Source organism: Thamnophis sirtalis, unplaced genomic scaffold (genome assembly GCF_051295495.1).
Source record: "Thamnophis sirtalis isolate CommonGarterSnake01/CBP01778 unplaced genomic scaffold, rThaSir2_p1.2 scaffold_6, whole genome shotgun sequence".
NCBI lineage: Eukaryota > Metazoa > Chordata > Lepidosauria > Squamata > Natricidae > Thamnophis > Thamnophis sirtalis.
In genome coordinates this window covers 39,755,431-39,768,844 of record NW_028261386.1, presented here as the reverse complement: position 1 = coordinate 39,768,844, position 13,414 = coordinate 39,755,431, and the positions used below count along the sequence as shown (strand labels likewise).

The 13,414-nt window shown below is 38.7% G+C and overlaps 1 protein-coding gene and 1 long non-coding RNA gene across 5 annotated transcripts in view; one reads left to right on the top strand and one right to left on the bottom strand.

Moving 5' to 3' along the window:
* The window catches only part of LOC148044954 (uncharacterized), a 120,547-nt gene that overhangs the window by 71,143 nt on the left and 35,990 nt on the right, over positions 1–13,414 (bottom strand). The window lies entirely within an intron of this gene.
* The window catches only part of EPAS1 (endothelial PAS domain protein 1), a 114,959-nt gene that overhangs the window by 91,002 nt on the left and 10,543 nt on the right, over positions 1–13,414 (top strand). For all 4 annotated transcript variants that reach the window (XM_014065015.2, XM_087717689.1, XM_087717690.1 and 1 more), the window contains 5 exons: positions 1,653–1,759; positions 9,404–9,551; positions 10,688–10,896; positions 11,417–11,604; positions 12,373–12,483. In XM_014065015.2, the coding sequence (XP_013920490.2) occupies positions 1,653–1,759; positions 9,404–9,551; positions 10,688–10,896; positions 11,417–11,604; positions 12,373–12,483 (763 nt within the window). The remainder of the gene's footprint in view (positions 1–1,652; positions 1,760–9,403; positions 9,552–10,687; positions 10,897–11,416; positions 11,605–12,372; positions 12,484–13,414) is intronic.

Sequence of the window (13,414 nt, the reverse complement as noted above, 5' to 3'; positions counted from 1 at the left end):
AACTCTTACAGGTACAAAACTGCTGTGGTGAATAAGAGGGCAAAACTAGTGGCTGAATGAAAGTGCCCTTTAATTGCATGAAAAGAGGGACAAGATGAAGAAAAAGAAAAGCCAGACTCCTTCAGGGCAGCACAAAAATCACAATCCTTGTGAGAATAATGACAGTGTTACCGTCATTAGGGATAATGGCAACTACGTGCTTACAGGCAGAGGAGACGCCGTATTTGTTCTAAGGTTTTATTTCCTGGCTTTGTAAGTTTAACGTCAACCAGGAGTGATGCAGTTCAAAGGGGAGGGAGTAACCTCATTGTAGTCTTTTCATTTCACGGTTTTTTAAAAAGAGTTTATTCAATTATACTATACAGATAATAGGATTCATGTGCCTGACTTTGATATGATCAAAACTATACACAATGTTAACAAGGTTACCCTGATATGTTGATGAGGAGGAGAAAAAGGCTTTGTTTTTAATGATGGCAATTATTTTAATATAGGATACGTGTTATATTTAATAAAAGATAATCCTATGTATGCGATTTTTGAACCAATCTTTACAGCACCACTGATTTGTAGTCTAGTGCTGATTTCTACATTGATGATGCAAAGATTGGAGTCACTATGTGAAAATCCTTGTGGAATTTATGTTAGGATAGGAAGCATTATTGCATAAAGTACACCAGATGATTCGCATGGAGATTTGGGACAACCTCAGTGTTACTAGCTTGCTTAGTATTTTTTTGTTTAATTTTTGCTTTAGTAAAGGAAATATCAAAAACAATGAGCTAATTCCTCACTATAAATTCCAACTGAATAAGTCAACACTGTGTAAATTATTGAACCTTAAAGAGGAACAAAAGTCAAAGGTTCAATTTTTAATTCAGTATTTTATTAAATTCCACCTCACCCCATGGCTTTCTTCCAGTCAGTTGTTTCAAGAGTAATCAGAGCTGTAGTTGTTATCCCAAGACATGGAAGTTACTTCATTTCTTACCTAGAATTAAGAGATAATCAAAATATGAATCAAATATGATTCTCCTTAGGATCATATGCAAATTTCTCTATTCTATATCTTTTTGAAGTTCTCCATAGAGTCCCATTATGTAGGTTTTATTGATAATGTAATATAATTGACTTGAATAATTTGGAAACTTTGGTTAAAGCTTATCACGGGCAACTGTAATGTAGGTGCAATATTTGCACCATGGTTGAGTAAAAAATGATATGGGAGAGGGAAAAAGAAGTATAGCCATTGAAAAAGTCATGAGCAATGTGTCTGATGATAGCTTGAAGTATGGATTTGATTTCCTAATCATAAACACTCTGGAGACTTACACCTTTTGTCACCTAGAAGTCCTTAGAATGGAAGATAGGAGATGCAGTACAAATCTACAAAACTTTATCTAACCAGGTCACAGGAATTATTCTGCTCATTCAGGAACCCTTACTAATGCTAGGCTAAAACTACAGATCTAACCGACATGTTTTAAATGAAATGTGTGTTACATGCAGTTACCTGGATTATTCAGCACTTGATGATCACTTCTGTAGATTTGGCAAAAACAGACTATGGGTATAATGTATTCAATCATTTCTTCTTGTAGGATTCTTGTTTTAAATTCAGTATGTAATTAATATATGTATATTTTGTAAAGGATAACGGAATTAGTTGGATATCATCCAGAGGAGCTGCTGGGCCGTTCTGCGTATGAATTCTATCATGCACTGGATTCTGAGAGTATGACCAAAAGTCATCAAAACTGTAAGTCACCCTTAAAAACTATAATTATTAGGTGAAGCATGAGTTGAACATGACTCTAGTCAGCCAGGATAATCATCATCATCTTCACCATCATCATCATCATCATCTAGACTATGAGCCTTATGTCTCTTTCACAGAGGCTTGCATGTCAGGGACCCCAGTTGGAGATGTATTTCTACAGACATCTGTATAGAAGGCTACCTGTATGTCTCCAATTTCCTGTAAATGGTGTGATTTGGAAAATAATTAATGTTGAGAAACAATCCTTTCAAAAAATGACCATATTATTTATGAAAACAAAAAGCTGAAAGAGCCAAAAAAATTATAATAACTTGTGCATTACTGTTGTCACTATGGTCAGGAGAGAATGCAAATAGGCTTCCTGCACATGGGCAGGATTAAACAAATGTCTCCTTCTTATTTGAGGGGGGGAGTTTTAGGTGTTAAACACCTATTTATCTATAAGCAAAAATTGGCAGTGCAATCAGAGGGAACCTCTGGTGTGGGATATGCTTAAATTTATAGGGGAGTTTCATGTGACTCTGAGGCCACTTTACCCATTGCTGAATTCAACTGTTTCCTCATTGCGGATAAAGGTTAATACATGTGTCTCAGGATAATGTTGCAAGATCCAGTCTGAGTGGTCACCAGGTCTTCCAGTCTTCCAAACTTTCTTACCAATGATTCGAACTCAACTCACATTGCAATGAACAAGGACATTGCATTCAATTTTGCAACTACTATGATTGTTGGCTGAGCAGGGACAAAAACAGCCAGAAAAATGATTGAAGCCTGGGAAACAGGCCCCTTGTCAGTCAATATGAGTGCTGACTTACCTCTTGCCTAATAAGTACTTAGGAGTTGAGAATACAGTGGCATAAGGCAACAACAATTAATGATATACTAACCAGTCATCAATACTCTAGTTAACAACTAAAAGATGCACACAACAGGAACTGTATAAATATAACATGTAGAACAGTCATTGCACATATTCCAGAAAGAAAGAGAGAAGTTCCCTGATGATGAGCTAAAAACTTGGAAGAATAAATCTTTGGTCCTGGTGACCAACCCAGACTGGATCCTGTTTCATCATTCATCACATACAGACTTACCTATACATTTGCAGATATGCCACCATTCATGGCTTAGGGCCAGGTTATTTCTGTCCACCCAATTAAACTGGGCAGTGATGTGTTTCAGGTCTCTTGGATCAAACAATATCATCTATCAGGGCCAAGAAGCATTCCTTCTCAGTAATTGTGCTGCCCTTTGGAATGAGATACTGTATCCCCAGACATCCATTGGCTATCACCCTGATAATGTTCAGAGAGTCTTTCAAAATTTGGCTGTTGTTCCAGGTCCTCCAGTAGGATGCTTGTGGAGACCCTGTTGGTTATGTTTTAAGTTACAGGGAATATGCTTGTCTGTATATGTAGGATTTTCTACTTTAAGACCCCAGGGTCATTCTGTGCTCAGGTGTCCTCCAAATATCATAAATAAATAGATAAATAAATACTATTGCTTACTGTGGCTAACACTGCAATATGTCTGTAAGTGTTTAAAGCACCATAAAAGTTATTGCTGCTTTTAGCTTGTAATTAGAAAGTTAGTTTTTCTCAAGCAGAAAATAAATAAACAAAAACCTACCTTGATGTCATTAAAGTAAGAATGGTATTTGATAAATGTTATAAATGCTAACAGGAAATGGGTAAAATAATTTACCTATGTTAGGGATTTGGCAGTGGGTTTTTTGGGGGAAGGGGAAATACATAATGAAGAGCAAATGAAAAAGTAGAGGCTTTTATGAAACTATAAATAAACAAATAGCTGTGTGAAACATGTTACGGGAAAAGCAACCTGAAGAATTCATACATGGGTACCAATCTACTGAGTAATACAGTTATTAGAAACAGAAATAAAGGGGCTATTTAGGTCACTGAATCCAATCCCCTGCTCAGTGTTTTATAGAGGCGTGGCAGCTCGGTGGCTTAATGATGCTGGAGATGGTGTCTGCTCCAAAGGTTTGAGTCCTAGCACTGTGTGGCAGGGTGAGCTCTCATCACTCGCCTCAGCTTCTATCCACCTAACAGTTCAAAAGCATGTTCTGTGCAAATAGGTAAATTGGTACCACTTCAGTGGGAAGACGAGTTGGTGCTCCGTACAGGCAGGGAGATTTCTGCCCACTCTGAACCTTTCCACTTGCAGCACCCATTTGCAAGACAGGTCCGAAGAAGAGAGGGACCTTCAATAACACTTCAGGAGAGCTGCTTGTCTTTCTTTCTGATGCAAAGCCAGCTTGGCCTCCTGTGGTGCACCTTGGGGAGCATGTGAGCATGTCATACAGTGGAGCTGGTAAATGATCAGCCAAACTACTACTTTGTAATTGCATTGTGGTTTCCAGGGTAATGCAATAACACCATATGCTGCTACGACTAATAAAAATAGTGCTTTGGTTGGGAAATATTAGAGATCCTTTAAAAGATGTCCATATGCCAAGGTTCAGAGAGCTGCCCAAGGCACCAGAAGGCCAACCTATGGATGGCCATGTTTTAGAAGTCTCTAGTGACTCATGCAGCCATATATGTATAAACTCTTACAGCTTTCCTTTCTTAATGCTTGTATATTTAGAACAACAAAACATAAACTGAGACATACTATGTATGCCTCAGAAGTCAGTATGACTCAGAAGTCATTCTCATCATGATTTATTAACCCTCAGATAAATGAAAGCAGGATTGCAGCTTGTTCTATTTTTATTGCTGTCCGTCCTCTTGTATCTTAATTCCTTTCATATTGTTTCTCGCTGTAGCTTGTTACATAATATCTAAAAATAGATGCTAATTATAGTCGCCTATACATTGTCATTGTGGAATGGTGTCTCAATTTTCCTATGGCTTCCCACCCCGCTTCCCCTAAGAACAGGAGGAAAAGATTGTGTACTGAAAATGAGGTATTAGCATACATTCATGGGGGGGCGGGGGTGTTTGTGTTCTTACAGGTCTGCTTAAATTGGTGTTTTGTGACTGGTAAGCCTTTTTAGGGGAATACCCATGATATTTCATAATTTTTTTTAATATAACTCCTGTTATAGGCAATCATAAACAATTAAGTGCCAATTCCAGTTTCAAAAGTCCTTGTACAATGTCCTAGCATTTCTATTTTTACTGGAGAATAAGACACAATTTGTTTGTTTGTGTTTTATTTAAAAAACTACAACTGTTTTAATGACCAAGAATAATAATTTTAAAAAGTAAGTGAAGACCCCATTTCAAACTTTCAGAATTTTTATTGAAGTTATCAAATGCAAGTCTAAGATAGTATTGGATATGTTCACAGGAGTTATTAATAAAAATAATGAAGCTGGGATAAAAAATAATTAATTAATTTAATTTGGCACCAGGCTAAGACACTTGGAAACAATGAGTTCTAGTCCCATTTTAGTCATGTAACTTTGACTAGTCCCTCTCTCTCAGCCCAGCCCACCTCACAGGAATGTTGTTGTGGGAAAAATAGAAGGAGGATGGAATAGTATGTATGTTTGCTGACTGAGTTCTTTATTAACATAATTGTGGCAGGGAGAAAAGAGAGAAAGAATCTTTTCTCTTATATATACTCATAGTATGCTATAGAATCATCCAAACGGTATTAATACTAATACTAATTTTAATTTCAATTTTCAGTCTGTCCCAATCCTACTGAACTTTATCATTCATTTCGGTTGCCAGCCTTTTGTTTTTTTTAAATCTAGCTTATATGTATCTTTGCCATTTAAAACAACTGTAGTCTTTTAAATTAGGAAATTATATTCAATAAGGTACAGCCAGCCCCTCACTTAACCATTTATTTAACCAAGGTTACAAGGCCGGAGAAAAAGTCACGTATGATCTGTCCTCAAATTTATGACTGTCACACACCACCCACAACTACGTGGTCTTAATTGGCACTTGGCAACTGGCTCCCATTTTTGACAGTTGCAGCATTTTGCAATCGTGAACGTGATGTGTCATCTTTCCTGTTGGTTTCTGACAAGCAAAGTCAGTTGGGGAAGCCAGAGTCGCTTAACGATGACATGATTTACTTAACAACTACATGATCCACTTAATGACTGCAATAAAATTGGTCATAAAATCAGGTTTGATCAATTGTAGTTGTAAATTGAGGACTACTGCGTGCATGAATGTGCAACTGCGCAGGGATATGGTCTAGTGTAGAAGTAGCAATAGCAGTTAGCAGTTAGACTTATATACCGCTTCATAGGGCTTTCAGCCCTCTCTAAGCGGTTTACAGAGTCAGCATATCGCCCCCACAGTCTGGGTCCTCATTTCACCCACCTCGGAAGGATGGAAGGCTGAGTCAACCTTGAGCCGGTGAGATTAGAACCGCTGAACTGCAGATAACAGTCAGCTGAAGTGGCCTGCAGTACTGCACCCTAACCACTGCGCCACCTCAGCTCTAAGTAAGCCACAAAGTGCTCTATAGTTTAGCGAGTAAGGAAGTAGGAGATCATGCTGTAATTTAAGCTGTGAAGTTGTAGTTTAATATCCCTTAACTGCATGTTCACCTGCATGGCTGTGTAAAAATGTAAACATTCAAATTTATGCAGATGAAAAATATATTAAACCTATAAAATCACATTCCTTAATCTGAAGTAAAAGCAGAAGGTAGGGGTGGGGAAAATGTTTCAAAACAATTGCAACAGTGGCTAAGACGCTGAGCTGGTTGATCAAAAAAATCGGCAGTTGGAATCCCTAGTGCCGTGTAACGGAGTGAGCTCCCGTTACTTGTCCCACCTTCTGCCAAACTTAACAGTTTGAAAGCATGTACAAATGCAAGTAGAAAAACAGGGACCACCTTGGTGGGAAGTTAATAGCGCTGGCTCTTCGGCTTTGAAAAGGAGATGAGCACGGCCCCCTAGAGTCAGGAACAACTAGCATATATGTGCAAGGGGAACCTTTACTTTTTACCTTTTAGAAAACTATCATGAGAACAGTCTTGGAAAAAATGGAATATTGAAAGAGAAAGAGCATCAGGAGTATTGGTTTGGTAGTACCTTGTGTACCATACAAATAGTGAAAATCATAGACACAGGACAAAGTGATTGTGCAGTGTGCTCTGAATTGTTGTGAAGCTGCTAGATAATTCAGATTTAAAGGACTCCAGCTTTGACTTAGTATTGTATCTTTCCAATCAGTTTGATTTAGGATGTGGTTTAATCTAATGTTCCTGCTTCCTGGTTTATGGTAACACTTCTGAATTTAACAATAGCATCACAGACTAGACTTCTTCCAGAAATTCAGCTATTTATTACTACAGTTCATTGTGAAAACTTGAATCAGAGGAGGGGTGGGAAACAGCATTCTAAATTCAGTATGTTAGGGCAGTATCCTTAATAAGTCAACTCACAATGTGCAAGATTTCCAGTTATCAAAACTCCAGCCAAGACTGTGAACTAATCAAAAGGCATAGGGGAAGGGGAAAAAGCTTGTATTAAAAACATGAAGTCTGCATTTAACCAGAGTCTAAAATGAATTATTGAAGGGAATTGCAAACATTTCAACCTTTTTAATAACATCAGTTAGTTGAAAAGGTCTTCTCAGAGTCCTGTTTTGCAAGAATCTCCTCACCCCATTTCAGAATTCACTACTAACTGCAAATTAATAGCAGTATTTTTAGCTTGTTTATAAGTTACTAGAAATTGCAAGTGAGCAATGGAAGGCCAAATTTGTTGCTAACATCCAATTTATTAAAGGTGGCAAGCAGCATGTGGTGGATTGCTACCGGTTTGGATGAGTTCAGTCAAACCGGTAGTGGTTTGGCAGCCTGGGTCATTGGAACCGGCAGTGCATGCACATGCATCAAGCACATCTGTGAAGCACACACACACGAGCGAACCAGCAGTAGTGCCAGCCAGGACCCACCCCTGGTGTGCAAATTAAATGGAAAACTGTTCAGTGATTTGTTTCCTTTTTGGTAGTGATCGGCTAGCAGTCACCCTTCAGTTGGCCCAAAATGAAACAATTATCCACCATTGGATAGCATTCTATATTAACACATCTGTAACAGCAACTTCTTGTATCAGAACATGGTGTGACTTGTTTTCTTTTAAAGATGAAAGCACTAAAACTCCTCTGAGTAATATAACAGGCACATCACATGATGATACCTTAATGAGTTCTCTATTAAAAATCCCATGTAATAATGTTTCACAGACATACAGAAGCCATTTGCTTAAATGGTTTTCAGACAAAATCTTTGATTTTTTTTTTGTTTATGCACCTCACTAATCTAATAATCAAAATATAATCTCTTTAAGAGCAAGATTATTCTGAATGCAGAACTTCACCAATAAAGGGATGCAATAAAAACATTAGTGGAGCGCTTTGTAGATTATACATAAACAAAGGATTTAGTGTGGCTATTTTTTTCACCCTAAAAAGGTTCTGTGGTTATCTCAGAAAAGTCCTGTTTATTAAGTAGTTCCTTAGAAACTTCTGTTTACACTAAATGGGAACTGAAGATGGGTTACATAGAATTCTATTCTTGCATTTTTATCACAACAAAAAGTAGGTTGAGCTGAGAGAGAGATTGGCCCATAAACATCCAGTCAGTTTCCCTAGCTAAGGGCAGGCCCGAACCTGGATTTTGCCGGTTCTAGTCCTAGAATCTCCATCATAACACCACATTGGTATGTATTATAACAATATTTGATGAACACCTACTCAGAAGCAAGTCCCAAAATTGGAGCCTCTCAGATTTTCCATTTGCAAAATTGTGCAAAGTATTTTGGAAGCTGAGATTTAAATGATGCAAGAATTTTGCAATCTTTATAATGTCAAGGTGGGAGGAAGGTATTTCTAATTACTAATGTGGGGCAGGACTTCTGTCTTTCCTCAAAGCAAAATTTGTTTGCTTGGTTATTTTATATATAACGTTTCTGTTATAATAGTTCCCAATATGATTTAGAATGAACACAAATTACAGCTATTCAAAATAAAAATAATAAATCTAATCAATATTATTTACAAACCCATCAAGCAGCAATCATTGTTTTTCTTGCCTTTGTTGTTGTTCCTTTGAGGTTTGCATAGCCTATCATTGGTTGTAACTTTGGGATATACATTATAATTCTACTGGTCCAATAAGTGCATAAATTCTCATCTAAATCAGAATTAAGCCAGCTTCAAGGCTGAGGAAAATGACAACCCAGGGAATACAGTTCTGGAAACTGCCTCTAATCTCAAGGAGGGAATCAGGTGAATTCTGTGATCCCTGGAAAACTGCCAAGGAGGTCATACTGAAGTACCCAAATCCATCAAAGACTTGACTTCTGCCAGATAGAAATAGAAATGCCAATGGGAATAATGGAGGTGGCTGATTTCTCTCATCAGAGTTTTCTCCTCTCTTAGAAGATGCACCAATGGAAAAGGAAGGTCAATTGGAAGCTTGCAAGGGTTGAGAACTGAAATGGGCCCTTACATTGTCTTGCTGCTCCTTACTTTGTTTCAAGTGAATTAATACTTCCACAATATTTGTGGTGTCACAAATTTCTGATGATTTTAGCAAAGTGGCATAATACTGAAAAATGATATTGAAATGCAATTTCTCTTCTTTGCATGTTTTCCTTTCCTTCTTTATCTCCAGTATGTGGAAAAGGTCAAGTGGTTACAGGGCAGTATCGCATGCTTGCCAAGCATGGCGGCTATGTGTGGCTTGAAACCCAAGGAACAGTCATCTACAATACTCGGAACTTGCAACCTCAGTGCATAATTTGTGTTAACTATGTTCTAAGGTAAGGCAGCTGAAATCCCGAGAATGAGAATTGATTAAGAAGCAATACAGGCTGAACAGTTTTGCTTATTTCTGTAGGACATCTCAAAGATGCTTTTTCCTTGAGGAAGATGTTTCACTTCTCATCCAAGAAGCTTCTTTAGTTCTGACTGAATAGTGGGGATTGAACTGACCTGAAAGAAATTTCTTGGATGAGAAGTGTAATGTCTTCCACAAAGAAAAAAACAAAGTTGGACAACCATTTAAATATGAGCCGGCAGTGTGCAGCAGCTGCCAAAAAAGCCAACACAGTTCTAGGCTTCATAAACAGAGGGATAGAATCAAGATCACGTGAAGTGTTAATACCACTTTATAATGCCTTGGTAAGGCCACAATTGGAATACTGCATTCAGTTCTGGTCGCCATGATGTAGAAAAGATGTGGAGACTCTAGAAAGAGTGCAGAGAAGAGCAGCAAAGATGATTAGGGGACTGGAGACTAAAACATATGAAGAACGGTTGCAGGAACTGGGGATGTCTAGTTTAATGAAAAGAAGGACTAGGGGAGACATGATAGCAGTGTTCCAATATCTCGGGGGTTGCCACAAAGAAGAGGGAGTCAAACTATTTTCCAAGGCACCTGAGGGTAGAACAAGAAGCAATGGGTGGAAACTAATCAAGGAGAGAAGCAACTTAAAACTGAGGAGAAATTTCCTGACAGAACAATTAATCAGTGGAACAGAAGTTGCCTCCAGAAGTTGTGAATGCCCCAACACTGGAAGCCTTTAAGAAGATGTTGGATAGCCATCTGTCTGAAACGGTATAAAGTTTCCTGCCTAGGCAGGGAGGTTGGACTAGAAGACCTCCAAAGTCCCTTCCAACTCTGCTCTTGTGTTGCTGTCTTGCTGTTGCCTTTTGAGAAAGCATATTTGAGACAGCCATTACCTAGACACTTTTTATGAAGCCATATGCAAATTCCTCAAATAACAGGGCAAGGATGGAGTGGGGAAACTGTTGGAGAATCCCAGGGCCAGAGATGGTTGTAAGCCAACAATATCTAGTTGTTCAGATCTTTGGTTAGCTCTCTTATTTCTATCCTTTGTATTTACATGAATACTGTCTTCCATAATACAAAATATCTAATACTTTATCTTGTTAGTGAAATAGAGAACAACGACATTGTCTTCTCCATGGATCAGACAGAATCACTATTTAAGCCTCATATGATGGCCATGAACTCTATGTATGACCATGGAATTCCAGTGGCTGATAAGAGTGACTTCTTATTCACCAAGCTGAAGGAAGAACCAGAAGAACTTGCTCAGTTGGCACCTACTCCAGGCGATGCAATTATTTCTCTTGACTTTGGTTAGTAATATTTTGGGAAGAATAAGTGATGACAATCATCTTCCCTTTGTATAGTAGTTAACCACAAGAGAGTTAGTAGATTGTAGCATCTCCCACAAAGTATCAGATAAACACAGTGATGGAGGGATGGATGGATAATTAGTATTATGTTTCATACTGAATTATTACTCTAACTGTAGATATTTTAATTCTTGATTATATAGAGCACAAGCAACCAAGAGTTATTTTGATTGTAGCAGAGTGGAAGTATGATTAATTGACTGATTGGTATTGATTGATTAAAGAAGGTCATTTATTGACATACATATCAGTTTCTTCAAACTTATAAAAAAAGCATTAGTGACCATTGAATAAGGCCTAATATCTCCCACTAAATTAAAATTTAGCTATCCGCTATTTGGGGAGTAAGGTAAGCTTCCCCATCTGAATATATATATCCCAATTTGTTTTCTTTTTCTTAAAAAAAGTACTAGGATTGCTAGTACCAAGGATGAGCTGACCTTGCTTGCCTCAATTTCAGGAATGCAAAAGCTTGAGGAAATTCCTACCTACAACAAAGCTGTGATGACTTCAAACACTCCGTGGTCTCCAGAAGGGAAGAACCAGGCATCCCAGGCTGAAAAGCTGACTGTACCATCATTTACCTTGCCTCAAGTGGCACCTGGCAGCAGCACCCCCAGTGCAAGCAGCAACAGCAGCTGTTCCACCGTAAGAAAGAATTTTGCATTGAAATACGGCAGCATTGCCAGCTTTGAAGTACGGGGTGGTTTTTTTCAGCAGCACTAACTGGAATTATAGTAGAAATAGGTTTTTTTTAAGGGATTACTTCCAGTTGCCTTTATCCACTGAACCCAAAACCTATATAAAATATCAGATTAGTTTGGTGTAATCCTACTTCATTCAGGACATAAAAATGAGAGAAAAGGAATGACATTTTCAGAGAATGTATCAGTAAGACACACACACACACACACACACACACACACACACACACACACACACACACACCGGTAGCTTAGAAGGGGAGCAGCCATTCCCAAACTTTAAGAGGTTAATATGGAAAGTCACCAGTAAATACAAAGGCAAGATCGGGAAAGAAGTGCTCCCATACAGAAATGCAAATATTTCCCATTATCTCATCTAATTATATATCAACCTTTAAGGCCAGAAGCAGTGGGACCCAGTTTACAATTCTCTCACTCAGTGGAGTTTTGGCTAAATCAGCCCTGATCCCTGAATCAGCAGAAGGAGAAGAAAGAAGCACAATTCAGTGTGCTCTGTTTTTGTCAGCATTTTTGCATCATATTTTTTTGAATGTGAAGCAAGACACAGCTTTGCATCTCCAAGCGATAAGAAGTGGGAGTATCAGGACAGTTGGCCACGTCTTTTCTTTCTGATGTTTCATTCTATGAAGCTGACTGCATTATGGCCAGTTGTGTACTTGCTGATAGTCTGTCTTCTCATTTCATCCTAAAGCCAAGTAGCCCAGGAGATTATTACACTTCTTTAGATGAAGACCTGAAGATAGAGATGATTGAGAAGCTTTTTGCCATGGACACAGATGCCAAGAATCAATGCAGTTCACAGGTAAGAGAAATCATAAATAAATTAGCATCAAACCAAAACTCAATAGACCATGTTGTTTCAGTTCCTTCCATGCAGACTTAAGAGTCAGTAGCTACTCCTCTTATTCATTAAAATGGGAAGCAGTTATAGAGCAGGAGTTCTGCATTAATGGGAGAGAGATAATGGGAAAATCACTTCCATTTCCTTAGACTGGGCTTTTCAACTTGGCAATGTCAGGCTACGGCAGGGGTGTCAAACTCGATTTTGTTGAGGGCTACATCAGGATTGTGTTTGACCTCAGGGAGGGCAGAGTGGGCGAGGCCAGGATGGGTGTGGCCAACTTGATGTCACTCATGTTGGGGGCACCCATGGTGGGCTGAGTACTATGGCAGAGAAAATGGGCTCCTGACTCCGTTTTTGTTACAATGGTCTCTTACAATCTTCTGTCAGCGAAAACAGAGTTTGGGAGGGCCACGTGCGGCCCTCCTGAATTCCATTTTCACTGGCAGAGGCACTGTGGGCCAGTCCTTCGTTGTTTCCAGGGCGGCCCCATGGGCCAGATCTAAGCACCCCATGGGTCAGATCTGGCCCTGGGGCCTTGAGTTTGACACCCCTGGGGTAGAGGGGCTCTTTATATAACATATATAACTTTATATAACATATATAACAGATGCTGCAATTTCCATCATTCTGAGTCATTGTGCTATAGCAGTGTTTTTCAACCACTGTGCCGCGGCACACTAGTGTGCCGTGACATAGTGTAAGGTGTGCCGTGGGAAAAACACTTTATATATAGTCAATATAGGCACAGAGTTAAAAAAATTTAACATTTTCTAATGGTGGTGTGCCTCGTGATTTTTTTCATGAAAAAAGTGTGCCTTTGCATAAAAAAGGCTGAAAAACACTGTGCTATAGTATTGTAGTCTAAAACACCTAGATGGTTGGTGAATTT